This window comes from Mytilus californianus, unplaced genomic scaffold, assembly GCF_021869535.1.
Source record: "Mytilus californianus isolate M0D057914Y unplaced genomic scaffold, xbMytCali1.0.p SCAF_3, whole genome shotgun sequence".
NCBI lineage: Eukaryota > Metazoa > Mollusca > Bivalvia > Mytilida > Mytilidae > Mytilus > Mytilus californianus.
The window spans coordinates 71,543,193-71,570,190 of NW_026262679.1; the positions used below are offsets into that span (position 1 = coordinate 71,543,193).

General features: G+C 32.0%; 1 protein-coding gene and 1 long non-coding RNA gene across 2 annotated transcripts; both read right to left on the minus strand.

The window, feature by feature from the left end:
* Nucleotides 1–9,393: 9,393 nt before the first annotated feature.
* LOC127733635 (cilia- and flagella-associated protein 251-like) lies at nt 9,394–12,385 on the minus strand. Its single transcript, XM_052242952.1, has 5 exons — nt 12,360–12,385; nt 12,073–12,306; nt 10,803–10,872; nt 10,387–10,438; nt 9,394–9,953 (listed from the first exon to the last, which is right to left on the minus strand). The coding sequence occupies exons 1-5, from the start codon at nt 12,383–12,385 to the stop codon at nt 9,577–9,579; spliced, it is 759 nt and encodes a 252-aa protein (XP_052098912.1). The 3' UTR covers nt 9,394–9,576.
* A 243-nt stretch (nt 12,386–12,628) lies between these two features.
* LOC127735012 (uncharacterized) lies at nt 12,629–17,875 on the minus strand. The gene is made up of 4 exons (XR_007997920.1): nt 17,839–17,875; nt 13,751–13,801; nt 13,098–13,190; nt 12,629–12,715 (listed from the first exon to the last, which is right to left on the minus strand). It is a non-coding gene; the product is annotated as an uncharacterized LOC127735012 (long non-coding RNA).
* Between the last annotated feature and the right edge of the window lie 9,123 nt (nt 17,876–26,998).

Sequence of the window (26,998 nt, forward strand, 5' to 3'; positions counted from 1 at the left end):
CAAGCATCGCACAAGTTGGCACTCCATGGCGAGTTGGGAGCAAGAATGTGAACTGGGTGTAGGGTATGAATGATTCGTTCATTGTTGAAGACCCAACATCAACTGTTAAGATGAAGAACAGGAAAAGCCCTGTTCATTGATAATTTTCTATGTTTTCTATGTATTGTGTGCAATTTTGTCCCATGTACATCTACTCCATATCCTTTCATTTACTATTGATTTTATTGCAAATCTCATTTCTGTGGCTATGGATCTTGTTACCCTTTAGTTTTACACCACGTTAATTGAAGCAAATTCTGTGAACCCTATTGGAGCATTGTATGGAGTGAATGGAGAGTTGTCTCATTGGCACTCATACCACATTTTCTTATATCTATGTTAGAGCACCCTAAAAATTTGTAGGGATTTCTTGTTGTTCCAATTTTATTTCTTTTTATTTTTTTGGTTGACATGTTTGTCTTATTGGTTTCTTTCCATTTTATTAATGGTGTTGACAAACAAATTTTTATCTTCCCCTTGGTATCTTCTGTGTATTTTTAGGAGACTCCTGTTTTTATTGGTGGAGGATAGGGTGGTGTTTCAGACTGCTACTGGTTGTACATGTATATTTGTTGTTGACAGCATATATTTTGGTTCTCGCTAAATAATTTCAACTTTTAAAGGTACAGGATGCTTTAATTCTTGATATTTAGAAAGGACACATGAATATAATAGAGGTCTATGTAGTTAATATTAGGTGTCTATTTTCGTTGTTGGTTTTTTTGTCTCATTGACATATTCATCTTAAGTGAAAGTATGAAATGTACTTTTGGTTCAGAGAATTTCATGACTGAAGATCCAAGATTATTCAAAGGTCAATCAGAACATCAAATATGTATGAACTCTGTTAGATAATTGTCTCAGTTGAAATCATACCACATCTCCTTATTTGTATATATAATTAAATATATACATGTAACAAAGAATAGATTTAAGGAAACTACATACAGTTTATTATAACACACGTTTGAATTTATAGACAATAAATTTAGGATTACAATAATATACAATTTAATGTCAGAAATCATTGTTCATTACAATATCAATGGTTTTTGTCAAATTTTTTTCGTACTCTAGCCAGTAAAATAAAACACTTTATAATACACATATGAAACAAACAAAATTTACATAAAAAAAATTAGCTACTGTCATTCCTAGAAAACTTTGAAGATAAATTTTATAGGGGAAAAAGATAATTAATTGCTTCAGAAAGTCTTTTACTGATTTGAAAAGCGACTATTAAACATTAACTAAATAACATGATTAACCTTTATTTTTATTTAGTTAAATGTGTTGATTAACTTGATCCTAAAAGAGTCATTGTTGACTGTAATACATAAGCATGTATATACACATGTACTGTTAAAATATTAATTTATTTAAATTTTTGTTAAATCATTATTTAAATTTACATGTGTATTTACAAATGTAACTGCACAAAAATTGCAATAGTTTTAAACATGTTATAGGTTTTCTATTTCTTCTATCAACAACAGTATGTCTTCAGCATAGTCATGTTTAGAAAGCCCCAATTCTATCACATCTTCAATACACATAATGGTATCAGAATGACGAACTATTTCCTCTATTAACTGGCAATCAAAGTCATGGATGTTGCTTGGATTGTCTTCACATAGAACACTTTGGTAGTCTTGCAAATTAAGTTTTAATAATTTCATTTGCTTACTAGTGAGATACCTTACAGCCAGTTCATCACACACAACAGATTCGCTTACATTTGCAAAGTCAACATTACACCTAGGTATGAAACAATTGTTACAATTGCACTGCTCTGAACACAAAGAGCAGCAAAAACACAGACCTTTTTCAAAGTTTGATGCCTCGCTTAATGTTCCCAAACTGAAATGGACATTTAGAACTTTACGAATACATCCTGAAGTGCGACAGAACTCTCTCATAGCATCAGTTGATCTGTCCTTAGCAATGTCTATACCGGAAAAGTACAACACACAGACACATTGTCTGCCGTCTCTTCCACCACGACCGCTTTCCTGCGAATATTGCTCCAAACTACGAGGGGCACCCCAGTGTACAATTTGTTCAACATCCGGTATGTCGACCCCCATACCAAAAGCCACAGTGGCGAATACAAGACGTAACTTACTGTCCTGTTTTGGGAATTCAGACAGCACTTGCTCTTTATTTTCTTCTGTTGTGGAGCGATGAAACATGGCAATTAGTCTACTATCAAAATTCAGAGTATCATCAATGTTGATGTAAAAATGTTCATACAAATTTGCACATGCCGCTATATTTCTACAATAAATGATTGTCTTCTTTGCATTTTCCTTGTTTTCTAGTATGTCTGCAAGGATCCAGTGAAGTTCATCTGTTTGTTTTCTTGATTTCTTGATCACATACGTAAGATTTTTCCTTTCAGGCAACATACATACGGTTTGTGTCTCTGATTGGCACATATCAAGGTGTTTAATAATCCTTCTTCTCATTTCTTTGGTTGCAGTGGCGGTCATTGCTATAAAAACTGTTTTGTCAGGAACAATGGAACGGAGGTGTGCAAGGTTCCCATATTCTGGTCTGAAATCATCACCCCTGAAAAAATATATACAAAAACCATAAATATTTGTTATGCAAATATAGATACTCATAATACAATGTTAAACAGTGCTTAATCATGTTAACCAAATCAGTAATGGACAGTATTTACTATGAAATAATGTTATTTCATGGGGGACATTATTAAATCCTACACATTATTAAATTGTTTTATTGTTACAGTGTAGCAAAAAAACAAATGATTAAAAGTATATGTTATAAATTTATACATACAACATAACATGTATCGTTTGAAATTTTTAGACTGTGTGGTACAGGTTTTGTTCATTTGCAAAAGGCCATCCAGTCTCTTATGGAGAGTTGTCTCATAGGCAATCATACTTCTTCCACATATTATTTTTTCATGCATGATCTTAGTCAAGGCTTAGATCAGCTGACAATGTTGTATAGTATAGACACACTAATAGTATCATTTTAATCAATAAGAAAACTTCATTTATTCTACAAAATTTATAATGGACAAGCTCCTAATTATTTACGAACACTAATACCACCTCCTGTATCAACTATTTCTGGATATAATCTTCGAATTAACCCTGACCTCATAGTACCATTTTGTAGATTAGAACTAACAACAAATTCATATTTTCCCAATACTATAAGGCAATGGAATAAAATCGATAGCGCAATTAGAAATGAAGATTCAATCTCCAAATTTAAGTATTCCCTACGAAAGAAATCACATCAATCTAAAGCCTCAAAATTCTTGTATGTTGGAGAACGTAAGGCAAACATTATATTAACAAGGCTTAGACATGCATGTTCAACTCTAAATTATGACCTTTTTAGATTCAATATAGTAAATTATTTTTAATGTCCACTTTATGCGCAAATCAGAACTCACCTTTTAGACAAACTACTTTTTGTTCCGTCTTTACGTCTTGGTACTTTACTAAATGGAAACGAAAATTTAACTCTTAGTCAAAATACATCCTCAATTAAAGAAGTCTTGCATTTTATTGGGAAAAGTGAACGGTTTGACCTTTAGAAAGATATTTTTCTTTTTTTTAACTGATATAGTTTAGTATGTCGATGGATAAGCTTTTTGACGTAGGACTGTTGTTTATTATTTTGGGAAATTGTGAACTTTCTTTTTTTTCTATAACTATTGTACAAATCTATAATTATCTAATGTTGTTGTTACATGTCTTTATATCTATATATTATAACTTATTATATTTAGGAGAGGACTATCTAAGTTGTGATAACTTGTGTCTGATCCTTTTTGTTATATGTAATAACAAATAAAATATATTTAAATGAAATGAATGAGCGGAAGAACATGCCCCTTACAACAAGCGAAAGGTTATTCTAATTGTATCTATCAAGTTTTATCTGTCCTGAATATGCGCGAATAATGTCCTACTGAACGTAAAGGAAACAGCAATCAATCAATCCAAGTTTTCGTTTTATTAAGGATGGTTTTCCCCTATTCGATGGACAAGTTTGTTTCTCTGCAGCTATCATTGTTTTCAAATAATTAGGCAAACGCTTCAATTTTTATAAAATTTGTCAAAAGGAGCTCTTACTACAGTCAGAGCTCAGACACATACAAGTCTAAACATGTTTTGACTTCTACAAGTCAAAATAAGTAAATCACAAGAGTTACCTCTCTTTTTTCATTTATCGCAATATGACTTAAACAAGTCGATTTAAGGCAAACCTCAATTAATACATAAAATGACTTTTGCAAGTCAATTTTTGTACAGCTGGTAATGCACATATTTGACTTATTATTCAGTAGGGATTATGTCCCCTAATTACAAGAATCGACCTGAAGAAGTCAAATTTTAGTCTTTGACTGGAACAAGTCTTTTCTGGTAAAAGCTGCTTTAGATGAAAAGATTATAATGAGGGGACAAAGCTTTAATGAATATAAAACATCGAAATTTTTGATTTCATAAATAAAAATAATGTTTGTGTCTATGCACAGTAGAATATTTGACAGTTTTTAATGGTCATTTGGCAATATAACAAAAGAATTAAATTCTAAATTTTTTATTTTTAACCAAATAGTGTAAATCAGAAAAAAGTATTATTACGTATACAGCACCATTGTAAAACAAGTATGTACATATCAAAAACATAGTATAAACATTTTTTAACAAAATAACCTCTAAAATATGATATAAAAAACATGGGAACTCCCGTTTAAATGTTTAAACCCATGAACTTTATTAACTTTTTTAATTTCTAATCAACTCGTTCAATCAAAAAAATTATCATTTCTGCACCATTGTATAACATACATACAAACACATAGTATAAACATTTTTATCAAAACATGAGACTCTAAAAATAAACCAAAAAGAGGTTCCTGTTTAAAAATTTCACATTGTTTAATTGAGACATGTGAGACAGGGACTATGAGTGCATGTTAAATGCTAAACAGACAACACATTCAAATACTGAAGGTTTTTCTCCATATTCACTGGGAACAAACTTTTATACAGCAGGTATACATTGAAATCAATCAGAATAAGTAGAAGTCATCACAAACATGACTAGTTATACACCCATAAACCTCAAAATTTTATTGAAATTTAATGAAATAAGAATGTGTCCATAGTACATGGATGCCACACTCGCACTATCATTTTCTATGTTCTGTGGACCGTGAAATTGGGGTAAAATCTCAATTTGGCATTAACACTAGAAAGATCATATCATAGGGAACATGTGTACTAAGTTTCAAGTTGATTGGACTTCAACTTCATGAAAAACTATCTTAACCAAAAACTTTAAACTTAAGTGGGACAGACAGCCTAACAGATGAACGAATGCACATACCAGAAAACATAATGCCCCTCTACTATTGTAGGAGTGTAGGTTGGGCATAAAAATATTATAGGAGTGTAGGTTGGGCATAAAAATATTATAGGAGTGTAGGTTGGGCATAAAAATAATATATCTAAAATGTGCTCCCCCTCCCCCTCATAAATATAACAGCAAATATGATCTGTTAAGGGTTAGGTTTTGGAATTTATTTAAGATTGTTTGGACTAGTTTGGTTTTTCTCTATGATAAACTATAACGGGGCAAAATATTATACCCATTTCACCCATTTTTTTAAAAGAAGACCTCAAACAGCTATTAGTTTCATTGACATTAAAAGTGCAGAATTTTTTTTTTCAATTAGGACCCAAAAATAGTTCTCAACAGAAATGTGATCAAAAGTGATCAGCAGGCAATACCACAGCTTATCACAAACTACATGTATATAAAAAAATAACAACAATTTAAAACAATTATATGTAAACTTGGCACTGTACAACAAAAGATCACTTAAATCTTAATAAAGAATCAGAACAATTATTTAATGTAAAAGTCTAACAATATTTTAACAAAAAGTTATAGTTACCTAGTTAAGGTAGCACTACAGTTGATTTTTACGTGATTTTTTTTAACACATTATTTTTTTTAACAGCACCAAGCAGTTGAATCAATATATCTTCTAATTGGTGGCATATATCAAAAATCTGAGACACAGTTTTGTAGCTTCTGTATGGTCAATGAAATGTATGAAAACAAATTTTTACCACCATTTGAAATGAATGTGCTGTTTTTATCGAAGTCGGGAGAGAACTTTTTTTGGCAGTTAATGAACTATATTTTTAATTGATCATACCAAAGAACAAAATTATCATCAGATTAAGAATGAACGATATTTCAGCTGTAAAATGAGTTAAAGATTATAAAATTCCATTGAGTGGTTTAGGAGAAATTAATCTTAAAGTCTGTTTGTTGGAGTCATCAAAGTCTGACTATAGTGCTACCTTAAGTTACCTGTATACAGATGGAAAACAATACAAAAAAAAAATTGGTGTCAGTGCTCAGAAATGTCTTTATTTCATTTCCGACTTAAAAGGATGATTAACATAAATTTATTTTTATGTTTCAATAAAAAGTGTTTTTTTTTTGGCAATGTCCAGAAAATATAAGACTTGTTTTAATAGGTCTATTTATGTTTCATTAACTGGATGAAAACACTTGATTGGATATGGATTTTTTAATATTTTCTACTCTTTTCATGTCTTTCTTCTTAATCTTAATTTTGGAATATATGTAAATAACTATATTTTCACTGATTTCTTATCAATAATGGATTTACAAAATAAACTCTGACTTTTATGATTTGGAGTGCAACAGACTGACCATATTTGACATGTTTAAAGAATTTCATGAAAACAAATTATATTACAATGCAGTATTCTAACACTGCTAAAATAAACTACATAACATGCATAAAGTAAAAACTTTCATAATATTTATAACCATTTTCAACAGAAAACTGAAACCAGGGAGTACAAGTAATTTAAATGACATACATAATCAAACAGCTATATGAAATCTAAATTATTCTTTTTTAGCAATCTCCATGACAAATATGATACATAAAATACATAAACAGTTGAGCAATGTTTTGAATCAGAAACTATAAAATAAAAGACATCAACAAGGGCAATATAATAATATCATGAATATAAGTACTAAAACATGAAAAAAACCTGAGTTTGAACATATGTTAACAAAAACATTCAATAAAAGTTGTATCAAAGTAATTTTCAAAATTGTTTTAAACAAAACATAACTTTCAAATAAAACATCAAAACACAATTCAGTAATATAAAGGCATTACTTAAAGGGGCACTAGTTGTCAAATTCATGTTCACTGATTTGACTCAAATTGTCATATTTGATTATAACAACGTAAAATTTTTATTCAAATAATAAAAAGTATAAAATAAACAAAATACCGGGCAGGGCTACATAATATGTAGCTTCGTTTCGCGTGTATTTTAGTCTAGATGCAATCTATTTAACTGTCTAGTTGACCCCCAAAGAGCTCTGATTGCCATATATGCGATATATACATAAATATAGATATAAATAGATATCAGACTCATGCATTTGGATTTCATTTTCATTAATGATTGAACCAAAAAAAAATCACATTTTATATTCATTATATATCTTGTAGCTAGTGCCCCTTTAATCTTGAAGCTGTAAACAAGGCACAAAAATGTAAGGAAACTAAGTTCTAGGACAATTGGCATGTTGATAAAATAGTTTCATATTATTGTATAGTGGCACATATTGAATGGTCAGCAAATATAATATAATGGAAAAAAATCACCAAAAGACATTAATTGAAGAAGCACTATAACAATGATTAAATTAAAAAACTAGAGGCTCTAAAGAGCCTGTGTCGCTCACCTTGGTCTATGTGCATATTAAACAAAGGACACAGATGGATTCATGACAAAATTGTGTTTTGGTGATGGTGATATGTTTGTAGATCTTACTTTACTGAACATTCTTGCTGCTTACAATTATCTCTATCTATAATGAACTTGGCCCAGTAATTACAGTGGAAAATATTTTGTAAAAATTTACAAAAGTTTACAAAATTTATGAAAATTGTAAAAAATTGACTATAAAGGGCAATAACTCCTTAAGGGGTCAATTGACAATTTTGGTCATGTTGACTTATTTGTAGATCTTACTTTGCTGTACATTATTGCTGTTTACAGTTTATCTCTATCTATAATAATATTCAAGATAATAACCAAAAGCTGCAAAATTTTCTTAAAATTACCAATTCAGGGGCAGCAACCCAATGTGTTGCCTGATTGGTCTGAAAATTTCAGGGCAGATAGATCTTGACCTGATAAACAATTTCCCCCCCTGTCAGATTTGCTCTAAATGCTTTGGTTTCAGAGATATAAGCCAAAATCTACATTTTACCCCTATGTTCTATTTTTAGCCATGGCGGCCATCTTGGTTGGTTGGGCGGGTCACCGGACAAATTTTTTGAACTAGATACCCCAATGATAATTGTGGCCAAGTTTGGTCAAATTTGGCCCAGTAGTTTCAGAGGAGAAGATTTTTGTAAAAGTTTACGGACGCAGGACGACTGACGACGGACGCCAAGTGATGAGAAAATCTTACTTGGCCCTTTGGGCCAGGTGAGCTAAAAATAACTGGTTATGCATAAGAGTAGTATGTAACCAGTTATTTTAATCAAAGTACACAATGTGCATGGTATGCATGGTATGTATGTGTTGTGTACACGTAATAATGTTTTCATTAAAATGTTCTGGAAATTTTTCATACATTGTTTCATGCAAAATTATATATAAAAAAATCTTCTCGTGTACAGATTTTTTTTTGGATCAATACTATGTATTATATATATATTTGACTGTATCTTGTAGTCCTTGTATTATTCATTTATTGTTTATGATTTACTGCATTAAAAACACTCATTATTAGAATTTGTATACAACATACACATGACATAGTTATACCATACGCATACATATACCAATAAATTCAAAATCATGGATTTAGTCATAAGAACCAAGTTCTGTGATATGAAGGCATTACAGATTATTCCAGTTACATTAGCACTAACATGTTATATTCAATGTTAAAAAGCACTAAAGTGTAGTTCTCAAGGTGAAGCACTAACATGAAATATTTAAGGTTAACCAGCACTTCAATGTAATTTTCCAGGTTTTACAGCACTTAACATTTCTTGAAGAGGAAGAGTTGAACATTGGAAAATAAAATCTTAAATTCATGAACCTTGTAACACTTGAACAACAACAGCATGAACATACAAATTAAAGTATATTTCTAAATAAAAGTTGTAATATTTGACTTGTCTTGACATTTCAAGGCTTATGGAGGTGTAACATCATCATGCTGACCACTATCAGATATAGTTTATTCTTTAATCATGTATCCAGAAGCAATACACACCATTGATCAGAGAAGTTGTTAACAATGTGTATGGGGCAATTTTACCCGCATAAAACAACTAACTTTCTTAATGTTTGATATCAAAATTTTGTTTTGCTTTATCGAAATTTAAAGTTTTTTCAAAAATATATGCTTGATAACATATTGAGATAGGAATAATCCTTACATAATGAGTTAATCTTTATACATAAGTACTTCCATAAGCCTTAAAATCTCTTGGTCAGTAAAATGTATGGACATAATGATATCAATTAGTAAAAAATTTTTTGCAGAAAGATTGAAATTTGTTCTGTATTTCTTTGTACTCTTTAATGTGCCAAATCCTGCCATAGGAGTCTTTGGTGACTTGACTTCAACATTGGTTTCGAAAATGAATTCTTTTCTGACACAGGATGTATCTTCCTTGGCGGGCCATTTGAAGTCATTTCCGGTTGATATCTTTTTCATAAAATTAATTTTAAAAGTGTCATCCACCTTTTCCACAACAAGTCCAGCGAACCATTCGCTCTCATATGCAACAGCGACGTATTGACCCACTTTGATTTCATCATCTGAAAAGTAAATTGAAGTAATTAAAAATATATCTTGACTATGCTAACCCTAAAGGTCTAGAAAAAAAAATGAGACTATTTTTTTAACCAAAATAAATTAATTCACAATATACATATGTCCTGTCCTCCGACTACCACAAACACACTATTAGCTAAGTTTAATTTAGAATATGATAAAAAAAATTCTAGTATCTTCTACACTTTCATAGATTTTTTATATGGTTTGTTGATAAAAATATGATGTATTTCTCTAGTTTATGACACTGGTGTGCATAAAAAAACTTAATCATGTTAATGGATAGGACATTTTCTATTTCGTAGTATTAATTCTAATTATGTTCCATTATACATGTATTACTTTAGGATATCATTATAATTTTCCATTTTCTTTGTTAATCATGTTTGTTGTTGGTTATTGTCTAATTTTCCTTACCTTTGCTAATGTCAGTAGCCTCAAATTCCAAAATCCCTTCCTCAGTATTCATCTAAAAAAAGAAAACAAAACAATGAGATGTAAATTAAAACGTCAATTTTCCCTTTCTTGGAAGGATGCAATGAAATAAAAATATGAAATTGACATACATAATGTGTTCATTTTCTGTCAAAGTCATTTTATGGAACACCATAGAAGTCTTACCATGAACAGTTGGGGATGTCATTATAAAACAATACATTAAATATCAAATCTATATCTTCAAGCATGAAGAAAAAAAGTGTGGAAAACTGATTTGTCAGACTGACAGATGGACAGAGTGCAAACCCAAAGTCCCCTTCGACTTCATTGCTAGGGGACTAAAAAAAAGTTTAATATTAGCATTATACTAACGAAAATTTTAGTAGATATATTACCTGCAGCTGCAAAAGATCCTGGACAATGGGATATCCCAATTCTTCTGTTAGAGTAGCAGCATACAAAAAGCTAAAAATAAAAATAAAGTCAAACAATTTTTTCAAGTTTATTATTTATGTTGAGACAAATTAATGGTATTTTGTCTTATCACTAATTGTAAATTGAGAATGTGATGTAAAAATAAATTCCACATTGTACCTGTAACAGTGTTTTTTTAGTTGTCTGTATATTTCTAATCCTTACTGTTAAGTCCAATTTTGGTTGTATTGCCATTTTTACTTATATTGTGTTTGTTTTGATCACACTTTGTCAATATAATGGCATGCTACTAGACTGTTGTCAAGTGAGAGATTTGGCTAGGTTTAATCCACTCTTATGAGTAAGAAAATGTCTGTACCAAGTCAGGAATATGTCAGTTGCTTTCCATACATTGATGTGTTGGATCATTCTATTTTGCCATTTGAATAAGGACTTTCCTTTGAGTTCAGTATATTTCTTATTTTACTTTTTTCTTGTACATTGTTCCAATATCGTTTTCACTTTACTGTTAAAAGATAAAAAAAAAAGGGATGATATGAGGTAAATGTACGTGTGACAAAAGCACATAAAATACATGGAAAATAGAAATTATCAAAAAACAGGGATTTAATTCCTGTTCCTCATTGACAGTAGTTGTAGAGTCTTCCACAATGAACGAAACATTCATACTTTACAACGAGGTCAAGACAACCCCTAGCGTCAACTTGTCATAATTTGGAACTTTTGTCAGATTTTCGGAATCCTCTGGTTTTATCCATTCGTATGCATTAAATTTTTTTGCCCATTGACCCCCATTTTTCTTTTTATAAATCTTTTATATGTATAATTATAAGCCATCTGTAAAAGTCTTACAAAATCTTTGTTATTTTTTAATAGTTTTTGAGAGCTTTAACTTGTCAATGATAAAGCTATGAAAAGTCAAGAGAAAACATTTTCCCGCCAAAATTTCAATGGCTAATATCTCGAAAAATCCTTTATTTATCCCCTTTCAATATACACTAGTGTTATGAAAAGCTTGTTATTTTGAAACTGAGTAGCGAACTTCCTTAAGTGGTACTATTGATAAAAGATGAACCACAGTTTACCATCTTAACCCCCACCCACCTCTGAATGCCAACTTGTGCGATGCTTAAAGTCTGACACTAATCAATTTAAATAAATTACAAGTTCACTTTACTGATAGTGTTATCTCTTTGATCATTGTTTCTTTTCTTCATATTTGTCACAAACCTGTCGTCTTGCAGAACTTCTTTGTAATGTGTTTCTTCTTTCTCTTGAGTAACATCTTTTTCTACGTCCTCTTGGTCTTTTTCTTTCTCTTCCTTCTCTTGATCTTTTTCTTTCTCTACCTTCTCTTTCTCTTCCTCCTGGGCTTGATCGTTTTCTTGCTCTACCTTCTCTTGATCTTTTTCTTTCTCTACTTTCTCTTGATCTTTTGCTTTCCTATCCTTTTGTCTATCAACTCTGACAAGAGAAAAAATACATTGATAACTTGTGACAAATAAGAACTCTTACACAACATGTAAACTTTCCAATTCGACATATTAAAGATAAAAAGATTTTTATATATATATAAAATGACGAAGGCCGTAATGGCCGAAATGTATGGAAAATTGTGTTATAGTTTTTATTATACAATCATATATATATGTCGAAAATAGTTGTTGCAGTACCACTGAAACTTGCATATATAAATGCATTGAAATGGGGTATTCAAGATTTCATTTTAAAACAAATGAAAACATATCTCATAAAACAGAAGCCAAATACTGCTACATACTTGTTTTTAACAGGACTCTGGTCACTGTCATGACTGCTTATATTGATCTTATCATTCTCACTTTCACTACTCTCAGTACTGCTACTTTGGATGCTGTCAAAAAATAAGAAATTGTATTATTTCGGTCATTTTAAATGAATTGATGAAAACATAATACAACATAAACAATTCCGGTGAGATGTCTTAAGGATGTAATTAAGTTAAGGTTTTGTAATTATTTGTCAGATGTTTGGACTCTTTTTTTGTTTTTTCCTAAGATTTAGCCCCATATTACCCATTTTTTGGCATACAAGACTTCAAATAACCAGCTCATAAAAGGTTCCTAACAAAATTTGTAGATTTAATTTCTAATGTTAAAGACCAAAAAAATACATCTTTAATTCATTTGTGATAACAGTTACAAGTAATTTAAATTGTTTTAGACAAGTTTCAGTGTCAGAATGTATTATATAGATATAAGAAGATATGTGCTTACTAAGTGCCCTTCTTTCTACCACCTCGTCCTTTTCCTCTTCTACCTCTAATGCCTTTACCCCTTCCTCAATGTGGCCTGCCACAAGAAGTACCTCTTTAAATAATTAAAAAGTATATGTAATGTTTTAATCAGGATAATTTTTGGCAACATCTCAGTTTTTCTTTTTGTGTGATTAAATGTTTATGCTGTTGTCTCTTTTTTTATGTGTGCTTGACTGTTGTTGTATTATTTCAAGTTATACATACGCAGAGTAAATATTGGCAACTTATCGACTTGCAGAAGTCATTTGTTGCAACTTTTGATTCCATAAATTCATTTTCTCTTAAACATAGACTCATTCAACAGGTTCAAGTAATATTTTGTTTTCAAATTTTTCAAACTCATGAAACATTTAAGACCTCTATGATTAAATTAATTTTCAATTGTGTCTATAGTTTCTGAAAAGTATTTTTACACAAGAATTGTTGAACCTTATATTATATGATTATGGTAATATACTTAAGTATACTTAATTTAAATGCACATTGACTCTTTCATTTAAATTTTTGCTAATCTTTTTCTTTTCCTAAAGAACTAATTGCCTTCCTTATAATGTATATTGCGTAATTGTGGTATAACCCTTTATAGTTTCTAGTGATATAGAGATATGTTACCTGTTAGGTAGCGTCCTGGAAGGGATGCATGTTGCTTTAGTGGTTGGTTTCCTACAAAGTAAAATATAAATTTAATTCAGATCCCAACATTCACACAGTTATTACATTGACCATTGACTGATAGCTCAATACACTGTAAAAATAATTTATTTAAGCACAGGCCAAAAAACAACTTAATTTGTAATTGCAAGTAACCGAGCAATAAACATGATAAAATAACTCTTACCTGACAACACTAGATACTATCAAATAATCGAGACTTTTAGGGATGTACTTAGGAGATGTTTTGTAATTTTTATCAGATTTTCAGACTTCTTGGTTTTTTTTCCTATGATACAGGGTAAAGTATTTTGCCCCATAACAACCATTTTTCTTTTCATATAAGACTTCAATCATTTTTTGTCAATAGCTCATATAAGGTCATTTCTTAAAATTTAAGCAGATTGTATGTAGACTTTTTCTAACGATTTTTAAACCCAAATAATACCAAGGCAAATATAAGGTAAAAGTCTGAGTCAGCCTTTTCCGCCATTTTTTAAAACTCAAATATCTTGAAAAGGAGCTACATAACCTATCAATATGTTCAGCTTATTTTATTCTGTAACTAATGCTCTTTCGACTTATCAATTTAAAATCCTTGAATTTCTCCTTAGTACATCCTTCAGATATTTCTACATTAAAGGGAAAATTCGCGAATTTTTACTTATCATCTTATTATGTTCATAATACCATTAAAAACATATTCACCAAGTTTTATCTGGATATGAAAACTAATAAAGAAGAAAATTGGGAATTATTAATTCTATTTATTCAAACTTCCTGACTTATGTGACGTAGTTTAAGTCTTTTTGCATGCCGGGAGTGGATTAATCTCATTTAAAGACTTGTTCGTTAATCATCTAATAACGCGATTTAAAGCGCATCAACGACTTTTGGTGTAGCTATTAACCAACTAACAATTCAGAAAGAAAAGTGATCAGCCGTGCATTTTTTTAAATTAAAATTTACGATTTATATTTTAAGGATTTCTGATATGATTATAGTAATAAAAGCAAATCATACAATAGAATTTTTTTATGATTTTTTTTTCGACGGATATTTTGAACAACATATATAACTGATAGTATAATAGAAATTCACGTTTGTATTCTCCCCTATTACTTCAGTCGAGGATTTGTCTTACTATACATATCCTTGCTTCAGTCTAGTACTGTGTAAATACAATGCATGTGTATTATGCTGACACCACCTGGTAAAGGCGTGGTTGAATTAACGGTAATTAAAAGATTAGCATTATGTAATTTTAATCCTTTGATCTTCACTAGAGTGGTGTTTGTCCTCAAGGGTTCACCGTTGCAGGTATGAGACAGATTTTTTTTAATTATTAAGGGAGGTATATGGTGGCAAAATACCTTAATCGCCGTTATATATATATTTTTTTAACATTTTGCATTTGCTCAGTTTTTAAATAAATAGGTGAGTATTTTGTTGTAACATCGAAATTCTGAATCACTTTTAATAAAATAATTATATAAATATTATAAATGGCCCACGAAAACAAGCGTATAAATCAAAACAGTACTATTTTAAATTATCATCGGTAACCTTGAATATTTAAATGTGCAGAGAAAATTATCAGTTACAAAAATATAGTTTTGTCGTCCAAAGCGATCTTCATTTACCTAATCAGAAATGCCCTTATTAAAATATTATAAATCTCACAACGTATTTATATAATTCTTAAGCTATTTGACCAACGATGTTTAAAAAAATTAACAGAATCAATCTAACGTCAACTTTCCTTTTTTAAATGGAGACAGAATGGCGAAATCAATTTTCAATGTGCTTGATATCTTGTACCTTTGTAAGACTTATCATTCATTCATAAACCCACTCTAAACCAGAGACATATATACGTCTGTTTAAACTGACAAGAAAACTCCTAAAGCGGACAAGCAGTATATTCTGTAAATTTCTGAGATTTAATACAAAGAAATAAAAAAATCCCGAAATGAATTTGATCCTAGAAAATATTCACATCCTCATTCGGTCTGAAAAAAAGATACGAATTTGGTATACAGAACATGCAGAAGTGTGAATGTTATAAAACCTAATTGTTATATCAGAAACCATTATAAATATGAACATGTATACGTAAGACCTCATGGGACGTCACCTAACCACATTCAGGTAATATACAAGTAGCTCTGTTATACCCGGAAATGTCAAGGTTAATCATAGATAGATAGACATGACCTTTTCCATCAAATATGCGACTTTTCGTATTTATATTTTTTCTTATATTACCGGTACTGTAATTTAATATCTAATGCATAAGTGCAATATTAAGAGTGGTTAAATCCCCTACAAGCTAACTAAATAAATAAATCAACCCTCTAGCTGACCAGACGTTAATACAACTACCATCAGTCTATCCGGAGTGAAGTTTCTTTATTTCTTCAAATAGGCTTTTGGGGATCATTAGTGCACGTCCAGTGGCATATATATATATAACATGCATGTCGGACCAGGAAAATGTGATGATGACGAATTTCTTAAACTGTTCGAAATAATCTTATTGAAATATAAATCTGTGATTTTACTATGTCTATAGCTTCGATGAACCAAAGCAAGTTAGATATCGACCTGTATTTAAATCAGATTGGTTCTGGATGTTTCTCTCGTATATTCAATATACTTGTATGATATTAGTTCTATATTGCGACTATCCATAGTATCGTATTAAACCTTCCATTTAGGCGTATAAACCAATGATCGACAAGTGCCGCACATTTTATTAAATCAATATTTGTATGTTTCAAAATGTCCATAATTATTGACGAGTATATACTTACATTTTCCACAATTTACCCTTGGAAAATGTGTAAATAGATTTTTATTTCATCAAATCTTTTTTTTTTTAATTATTTAAATTTTCTTAAATATCATTCTTTACACCAAAAATGTTATTTATAAACAAGCGTATGAGTTTAGCAATCACTAGTATATCACTATTTGATACGCTATACAAAGTTGTATATTACACCTGATAGATTCAAAATGGAAGTTACATGTTATCGGCCGTGTACACTGATCAATACCCCCAGAAAAGAAGTGATGCACGAACTTGTTTGATGTAATTGTGTAATAACAGTTTTAAAGCCCGACAGGAAATCGCTTGAATACCTGTACTTGTCACCTCAAAATACCTCTGGGAACAATTCCTTTAGCCATTCTGGTGATCAGAAAAGGGAAGGTCCGAATTTATTTTAAAAAGTTTATTACATAAAACAATTATGAACAAACTAGATTTTCAAAAACAATTTTACGCGGAACACTTATTTATAACTTTGACTTTTTAACTAATTTCAATTTCTTTGTTTTAAATACTTCGTAAATAAAACAGTTTCAAAACGACAGACCATACTATTAGTACTAGTTATTTAAAAAATAATATATATAAAATTACATTTTCCGTATCAAGTTAGTTAGGAAAGGTTGCACAACCATGTCTATCATAATCTTTTTTGTGACCCGGGAAACTGTTTATGCTTTCCTTGTCGGATAAAACAACCGTACGCTTGACAAGATATCGACACTCAATTACGGCTACGTTAGGTTACTGCTTGTTTTGGTCCTTTGTGGTTTATAGATATATCGTGGTCAATATTCGGGGAGGATGTCAAAATGGCCGCATGCGGAGAATTGATACTCTAAATTTAAAATCGATGGTCATCTCTTAACTTGCAGAATAAAACTTTATTGTCTATGAATATGTGCTTTTTTATACATAATGAACAGAATATGAATTTTTCATTTTTTTGCGAAGTTTCCCTTTAAGTCCTTGTCTCTTTCTTGTTATAAAGGTATAGAACCACTTATTCCACACGTTAATTAAAGGTATGTTGAATTTTTCAGCACAAGTCAGGATAAGGTATAGTTTTGACATGAAATGACTGCTACTTTATTTAAACTTAAAACAAAGTCGCCATTAATACTCAAAATTGCAGAATTTAACATAGAAAGCAAAGGGCTATGAATTAATGGTTTTACACCTAAAGAGATGTTAATTTTAAATGATTTTTTACCTCTGTTTAAATGCTTCTTCATACAGTCTTTTCCTTGTTGTCTTTCTTTGTTCAAATTGCTGTTATGCTTGTTGTGGTTCAATGTGCTGTTGTTGTTGTTTAGGATGCTGTTCTGGTTTTTTTGCTGCCATTTTTTTACACATTGTCTTTGATAATAGTTTTTCCTTTACAAATCTTCAAAAGACTTTGGAGTGATGGCAAATTAGTTGCTGCAACTTTTTTAAGTGCCAGTCTTTGTAAGAATCAGGCAATTTTGAAAAAAATCAAAACATGGTCGAAAAAAACCCACCAACCTAACCATCCTATTTTGAAGTTACCCTCATCCTGAGTTAGAAATGGTAGGTCTTTCGTTTCTGTGTGTCTGGTAATTCGAGAAATCTCTTGATAAATTTTGGTTAGAATGATAGCAAATTAAGGAGTTAGCTCCCCTTAATAGTTAATTTCTAGTGCATTTCAACTAAATTATACCTTGAATTACCAGAACAGGAAAAGGAAACGAATGTTATATTCGTGCACCATTATACATTTTGAATATAAATTAATGTCAACTTGAGTGGGTTTTTGTTTGTCATGTTTTCACCACTGCCTGATTTTTAGGCAGATTGACACTTAAACTTTCATGGGAAAAAAGTGCATTAGCTAAGGAAAAAAAAGCTTTTTTCTTACTTTCTTCTTTGATTTCATGTGAAAAAAAAGTTTTTTGTAAAATGCTGACATCCTCCATGGCATTATGTGCAGAAAAATCTTGCTGTAGGAAAAATGTAACAAAAAATTGTTGAGAATACGACGATAAACCAGGTTGTGTGAACAAAATAAAAATTTGGTATCAAGAAAACCAGAAACAAAAGTATTAATCTTCTCAATTTTTCCAACTGCTTCTAAAGCATTAAACAGAACATGGCAATCAAAAGATTTGATATTGTGTGAATTTGTGTCCATACAGACATATTCCACTTCCAATTTTCGAGAGAAAATCAATAAATGCATCTAAAGCACTAGATATGTCAGATGTTTCAACAATTTTCCATTGTGATGCATTCTACCATTTCGACCAGTTATGCCATTCACCTCTGATGCTTAGGGAGAAACAGGTATTTTTGGTCTGACATAACATTGCCACTGCTTATCTCTCAGACTGTGTTATGTGGGAGTTGCGACCTGTAATTAAACAAATGTTTGTTAATCACCGTCATAATTGCCATTTTGTAGAAACATAAAATGATCACACATAATTGAAGTGTCTACAGACAATGCTGATTACAGCATCATTACATTATACTCGTCCAACTTTTGTGGTCGCATAGATTAAATCTCATAATTAAATCCAACAATTACTAAAAATATGTACAAAATATAGGTTCTGTTTCTACGGAAAGGAATCATCACTTTCTGTAGATCTGAAACGATTGTCAACCCTAAAACAGGAAGAGGGTATTTGGTTTCATTTGAAAACAACTTACAACTTGCATCTCATCATTATGAAATTACAAATCATTCCCATATTTAGAAGCTGAGAAATATGTGAAGGAAAATTTCTGGATGTATGAACAAAAGTAGGCAAATTGGTACAACTAAATCCCAACGCCTTAATGCGGAGGCAAAAAAAAAAACCAACATAATGTAACATATAGCAAGATATCTATTAACAATCAGGTTTGATATATGAAATATTTTTGAACTAAAAAATATGTCTTTGAGACACAGGGTGTCTATCTATATATGAAACTGCAGATAAAAACTAACCATATCGCTCAGGCAGAAAATGTAGGTCTTAGTGACCTTAATAATAGTGAACCCTGTTGTACTACATGTACCTTAGACAAATCATGCATATTGAGCTATAAATAATTTCCTGTATGAAATTCATTTTTCTTTTAAGCTATGATTTGTAGTGCTCATAAAATAAAGCATATGCATTGGTATGCAATACAAATATTACGAGTACAGAGTGAAATGAAAACTCAAACTGTGTTGAAAATACTAGGGTCATGAGGGTTGATGCTTTGAAGATTCTTATGCAAGGTGCCAATATAATTACAATTTAAAACATGATCTGAACCAAACAAGAGGCTCTCAAGAGCCTGAATCGCTCACCTGTATTTCAGAGGAGAAGATTTTTAAATGTTAGCAAACTTGATGAACAAATTGTGTAAAATTGTCTTTAAAGGGCAATAACTCCTTAAGGGGTCAATTGACAATTATGGTCATATTAACTTTTTTGTAGATCTTACTTTGCTGAACATTATTGCTGCTTACAGTTTATATATATCTATAATAATATTCAAAATAATAACAAAAAACTGCAGAATTTTGTTAAAACTACCAATTCGGTGGCAGCAACCCAACAATGGGTTGTTCGATTCGTCTGAAAATTTCAGAGCTGATAGATCTTGACCAATTGAACAATTTTACCCCCATGTCAGATTTGCTCTTAAAGCTTTAGTTTTTGAGATATAAGCCAAAAACTGCATTTGACCCCTATGTTCTATTTTTAGCCATGGCGGCCATGTTTGTCGATGGATCAAAACTTGGGATACAATTTATAAACTAGATACCCTAAGGAACATTTAGTTAAAGTTTGAAGGTATTTGGCCCAGTAGTATCAGAGGAGAAGATTTTTTAAATAGTTTTTTGACGACAGATGACAACAGACGACGACGGACGCCAAGTGATGGCATAAGCTCACATGGGGCCCTTCGGGCCCTGGTGAGCTAAAAAGTTGTTTAATGACTCTATTAAGGGGCTGGGGACAGAGGGTGTTTGCTGTTTGTCAACAAAAACAACATCCTTGTGTTATTCTAAGACTCTTTGTACTCAAAATAGGGTGGGTCTTTTCACCACCGAACACCCAAAAAAACCATCAACCACTGAGAAAATCAGTGATTTTATACAAGAAAACAGTAAAATCAATTAAATTACGTCTAATTTTTTAGATGTTTATGTGCATCATTTTTCGTGTAACAAGAATGACCGAATAACACCGTTATTATCCAAATAACACTTGTAATGACCGAATAACACTTGAAATTTTAATATTAGCACATATTGGTGACTTTTAAACATTGATTATTAAATAATATTATATTATGTGTGTATTTTATAACTTAAAAATGATTAACAGAAAGCAGGTAAGTTCATAAAGATCGTTTTAAATTTAGTGTGTACATCCAACATGGCGACCATTGTGATTTCCTTGGTCGCCATGTTAGATGTACACACTATATTTAAAATAACCTTTATGAACATACCTGCTTTCTGTAAATCATTTTTAAGTTATAAAATACACACATAATATAATATTATTTAAAAATCAATGTTTAAAAGTCACCAATATGTGCTAATATTAAAATTTCAAGTGTTATTCGGTCATTACAAGTGTTATTTGGATAATAACAGTGTTATTCGGTCTTTCGAGGTACCGTCATTTTTCTGTTAAAGTCGATTATCAATATAATCCATATAAAGAAGAGAAAAACATCTCCGGATTCATCACTATTTTTCCGGATTACATTGTTTGTGTATAAGAATCATTTGACATCAATTACTGATGAAGGATATTAGTTACCCGAAATATTTAACATTTGTTCATGTCTCTTTTCTTGTTATTGATACAACTATTTTATAAAAGAAGAAAAAAAATGAAGAAAAAAAATTATTTGAGGTGTCCAGTGGTGGTTTGCAGAGTGGTAGTGTTATAGACTCTCCTTTTCTGTTCGATTTTTGGGGTGTTCGGTGGTGTTCGGTGGTGAAAAGACCTACCGCTTAAAATATACTGTCATAAACCGCACAAGTTCGTGCTTGTGTCAATTAATTTATTCCAGTCATGTTTTCGTACCAATGTGTTCCACGATTCTTGCGCTTTGGATATTATTCACAGTCCAAATTCCCTAACACAAAGTCATTGTATAAATAAAAAAATCTACAGTTTTCTAATACTGAAATTTGAGACATACCACGATTAGCGTTCTTGGGACACAGCCTATTACTCGTAACCCGAATATTTCATGCCCTTCTAGTAATCAATCTATATTCTCAGAAGATAATGTTGTCATCATTGAGCAGCAGAATATTTCGAATTAATCATTTTGGATATATTACTCGAGGAGAAATACGAAAACTGAAATTTGAAACAGGAAGTTTTCAATGAAACAAAATTATCAGCGGTTACCGGTAACGGAAATGAACAAAATACGGAAATCGTAAATCTTTAAAAAAACAAAAAAAACGGGGCGGGCGGGGATGAAAATCTATCAATTTATTTTAATTGGCCTAATTTTATTATCTCCCCTTTTTTTATTTTTCAAGTGAAACCTTTTAAGACATAATTTTTGAAAAATTCTATCAACAGCTTTAAAATTTAAAAATTTGGTTGGACCTCATATTCCAGGTTATTTGAATTATTCATATATGTGTACAGTTATCTAACTTAAAATAGTTTACTGCGACTTGACTATTTACCTTTACCTATTGTTCAATTGACAATACAATTGGGACATTTAAATTGACCAGTTGTTATTGTTAGAGTTGAGTCTAACCTTGATGCTACCTGTACTGGTTTTTTTTTATTCACCTAACTCAACCTTGCAGCATGCTTTTTTCCTGAAGTTTTTCTTCACCTAGGGTTATTCTATTATAAAATTGATAGGGAAGAACATATTATTGGTTTTCATTGTTTTAAATCCCCAATATAAATGATTAATTTAATTTTGACCAAAAAATCTAAATCAGTAAGAGATTTTCTTAACTGCATGTTAACATGTATGAAAATGAAAACTGTTTTTACATAATATATGAATCTTTAAATTTTTAACCCTTATACATGGTATTGTCCAGTTGTCAGTGAAACAAGAAGTAGCTATTCAGGTGTTTTCAGTTTCAGTTTTCAGATGGATATGTTATGCATTTCTTCAAATATCCATTCAAATTTTTCATTTGGAATATTATTCAAAGTGTTTGAAATCTTTTGGAATCAATGTGCATAATATATTGGGATTTATTTTATTTGAATTCACTTCTTAAGATGCCATATAATTTTGCTTCTTAAAATGTGACTTGTTTTTTTTAGAATGGATTGTCATGAATGTATCAAGGAGGAAATAATTCATTCAAAATGTTTTGTGTGGCTTATACATGAAAAAGATGGAATTTAGTTAATCTAAAAGGTAAAAAAATTCAAAACTGGAATGCAAGTAGAAGAAATAAGTTTATCCATGTTTCTGTGGCTTAAAATTTAAATGTGATTTTGAAAATAATCATTAAAAAATTCTGGATCTAATATGAAGATGATTCACCTGTTTAAATGCGATGTATATTAGAAAATGAAGTAAAATGTGAATACAGTGGATATAGTCGAATCTAGTGATAAAGTGAAAAATAAAAGTAAAATATTCTAAAAAATTCATAATGTGAGAATAACAATTTTGAATGTGATATTGGAAATAATCATTGTAAGATTCTGGATCTTATATTGTTTAATTGGGACATATTTCATGGAAACTGCAATAAAAACTGAATACTGTGGATCTAGTAAAATCAAGTGATATAGTGCAAAATAAAAGAAAAATATTCCAAAAAATGTGTAAAGTTGGAACTATTTTGAATGTGATATTGGAAATTATCAAAAATCACAAATTTCTGGATCTAATATAAAGATTCAGTACATGTTTAATTGGGATGTATATCATGGGAAAGTAAACAGAATCATACTGTGGATATAGAAAAAAATCTAGCGATACAGTGAAAAATGTTAGAAAATATTCTAAAAAGTTAATAAAATTAGGAAATATTTTAAAATGATTTCAAATAGTGTTTTTACCTTCACTATTTTTAAACACTTTGTACAAGGCTCATGTCAATAAGAATGGAACAAATGTCTAAATGAAGGAATGCACACATTTGTTCTGGTGTTTAATAATACTGGAAAATTATGGAAATTATGAAATAATTAAGATTTCCACAAGAGTGAAAAAAATATTTTGAGTTATCTCCCATTAGAAAAGGCCAAAGAGATAAAGAGGTCTTTTCAACAAAATAAAGGAAATCCAAGCACTCATAGTATTTGGCTATTAAAACATTAAGAGGAAATGTAGTGCATTATATGACCACTGTGTATCATCACCACTGGATAAAGGAAGCGGTGGAAAACAAATGTGAAGTCAGGTAAGGTCAAATTCTTCTTATTTTCATTATATTCTACATTTTGCTGACAAGTAAAGTTTTTTTGATAGTGATTATATATAATGTAGCTACTATTTAGTGCTGATTATGATCCTTAATTGTTGGTCTCTCTCTTCAAATTGTCAGAATCAGATATGGTGGTTCTTTAATAGTCATGACAGTGCTACAATTGAACAATTACAAATGTAGGATGTAACATATGGTCCGGGAACACAGTTATCGTCCTTTGATTTTCGTTGTCCACGAATATAGTCCCTAGTGTGGACAATGTGCTACTTGCAATTTTGTTTTATACCCTTTCCAAATTTATTTCTTCATGTTTTATGCCTCAAATAGCAAGTAGGGGGATGAAATTACACTGTAAAAAAATTTGGGTCATGAATTTTTAAGTAAAGTAGTGATTTGGTCCAGCTAAAAAAGGTTAAAAATTAGTATTTCGGAAGCTTTCAAAAGAATTCAAAACCCCCTTAACATAAAATTGTCCATATTTTGAGTTAGAGCTGATGAAGTTTTCTATAATTTTGATATAATTTGTCCCAAAAGTAGTACAACACCATGTAAAGACATTATTGAGAAAGCGCAGGTGGGATTTTTTCAATATTCATTTATTGTCTAAAAGAAATGCACTACGAATATGGCCCTTCAAAAAAAATAATTATTTTAAAAATCAAACATTAAAGTGCCATGAGCAAACAACCATTTCTCTTTTAAGTCTCACCACTTCTCCCTTTGAAATATCAGTTTCTAAAAGAATCACTTCAAGTAAAAATATACTTATCTTTCTATACTCTTGCATCTGTACCTGGCTTGGTCTGTGACGTAGACATCCTCGGGGGTACTCTGCAAGAGAAACAAGAAGTATATATTAGTTTCATATTGAAAACACAGATGATAGGGGCACTTCAAGTAAAAACAAACTTATCTTTATGTGTTCTTGCATCTGTACCTTGGCTTGGTCTGTGGCGTCCACATCCGGGTCAGGTACTCTGAAAGAAAAACAAAAAGTGTATATTAGTTTCATATCGACCACACAGATGGTGGGGGGCACTGCAAGTCAGAAAAAATACTTATCTCTTGCTGTTTCCTGCATCTGTGCCTTTGCCTTGGGTTCCTCGGCCTCCACCTCCGGGTCAGGTACTCTGAAAGAAAAACAAAAAGTGCATATTAGTTTCATATCGACCACACCGATAGAGGGGGGCACTGCAAGTCAGAAAAAATACTTATCTCTTGCTGTTTCCGGCCTCTGTGCCTTTGCCATGGGTTCCGCGGCCTCCACCTCCGGGTCAGGTACTCTGAAAGAAAAACAAAAAGTGCATATTAGTTTCATATCGACCACACCGATGGAGGGGGGCACTGCAAGTCAGAAAAAATACTTATCTCTTGCTGTTTCCGGCCTCTGTGCCTTTGCCTTGGGTGATGCGGCCTCCACCTCCGGGTCAGGTACCCTGAAAGAAAAACAAAAAGTGCATATTAGTTTCATATCGACCACACCGATGGAGGGGGGCACTGCAAGTCAGAAAAAATACTTATCTCTTGCTGTTTCCGGCCTCTGTGCCTTTGCCTTGGGTGATGCGACCTCCACCTCCGGGTCAGGTACCCTGAAAGAAAAACAAAAAGTGCATATTAGTTTCATATCGACCACACCGATGGAGGGTGGCACTGCAAGTCAGAAAAAATACTTATCTCTTGCTGTTTCCGGCCTCTGTGCCTTTGCCTTGGTTGATGCGGCCTCCACCTCCGGGTCAGGTACCCTGAAAGAAAAACAAAAAGTGCATATTAGTTTCATATCGACCACACCGATGGAGGGGGGCACTGCAAGTCAGAAAAAATACTTATCTCTTGCTGTTTCCAGCCTCTGTGCCTTTGCCTTGGGTTCCGCGGCCTCCACCTCCGGGTCAGGTACTCTGAAAGAAAAACAAAAAGTGCATATTAGTTTCATATCGACCACACCGATGGAGGGGGGCACTGCAAGTCAGAAAAAATACTTATCTCTTGCTGTTTCCGGCCTCTGTGCCTTTGCCTTGGGTGATGCGGCCTCCACCTCCGGGTCAGGTACTCTGAAAGAAAAACAAAAAGTGCATATTAGTTTCATATCGACCACACCGATGGAGGGGGGCACTGCAAGTCAGAAAAAATACTTATCTCTTGCTGTTTCCGGCCTCTGTGCCTTTGCCTTGGGTTCCGCGGCCTCCACCTCCGGGTCAGGTACTCTGAAAGAAAAACAAAAAGTGCATATTAGTTTCATATCGACCACACCGATGGAGGGGGGCACTGCAAGTCAGAAAAAATACTTATCTCTTGCTGTTTCCGGCCTCTGTGCCTTTGCCTTGGGTGATGCGGCCTCCACCTCCGGGTCAGGTACTCTGAAAGAAAAACAAAAAGTGCATATTAGTTTCATATCGACCACACCGATGGAGGGGGGCACTGCAAGTCAGAAAAAATACTTATCTCTTGCTGTTTCCGGCCTCTGTGCCTTTGCCTTGGGTGATGCGGCCTCCACCTCCGGGTCAGGTACTCTGAAAGAAAAACAAAAAGTGCATATTAGTTTCATATCGACCACACCGATGGAGGGGGGCACTGCAAGTCAGAAAAAATACTTATCTCTTGCTGTTTCCGGCCTCTGTGCCTTTGCCTTGGGTGATGCGGCCTCCACCTCCGGGTCAGGTACTCTGAAAGAAAAACAAAAAGTGCATATTAGTTTCATATCGACCACACCGATGGAGGGGGGCACTGCAAGTCAGAAAAAATACTTATCTCTTGCTGTTTCCGGCCTCTGTGCCTTTGCCTTGGGTTCCACGGCCTCTACATCCGGGTCAGGTACCCTGAAAGAAAAACAAAAAGTGCATATTAGTTTCATATCGACCACACCGATGGAGGGGGGCACTGCAAGTCAGAAAAAATACTTATCTCTTGCTGTTTCCGGCCTCTGTGCCTTTGCCTTGGGTTCCGCGGCCTCCACCTCCGGGTCAGGTACTCTGAAAGA

What these genes read in the sequence shown, in the direction of transcription:
- LOC127733635 (XM_052242952.1), bottom strand. Translation starts at nt 12,385, where the DNA reads ATGTCGAATTGGAAAGTTTACATGTT. An exon ending in GAAGTTCTGCAAGACGACAG is followed by an intron (nt 10,873 to 12,072) that starts GTTTGTGACAAA and finishes TTTTATTTTTAG; the next exon opens with CTTTTTGTATGCTGCTACTC. An exon ending in AGGATCTTTTGCAGCTGCAG is followed by an intron (nt 10,439 to 10,802) that starts GTAATATATCTA and finishes TTCTTTTTTTAG; the next exon opens with ATGAATACTGAGGAAGGGAT.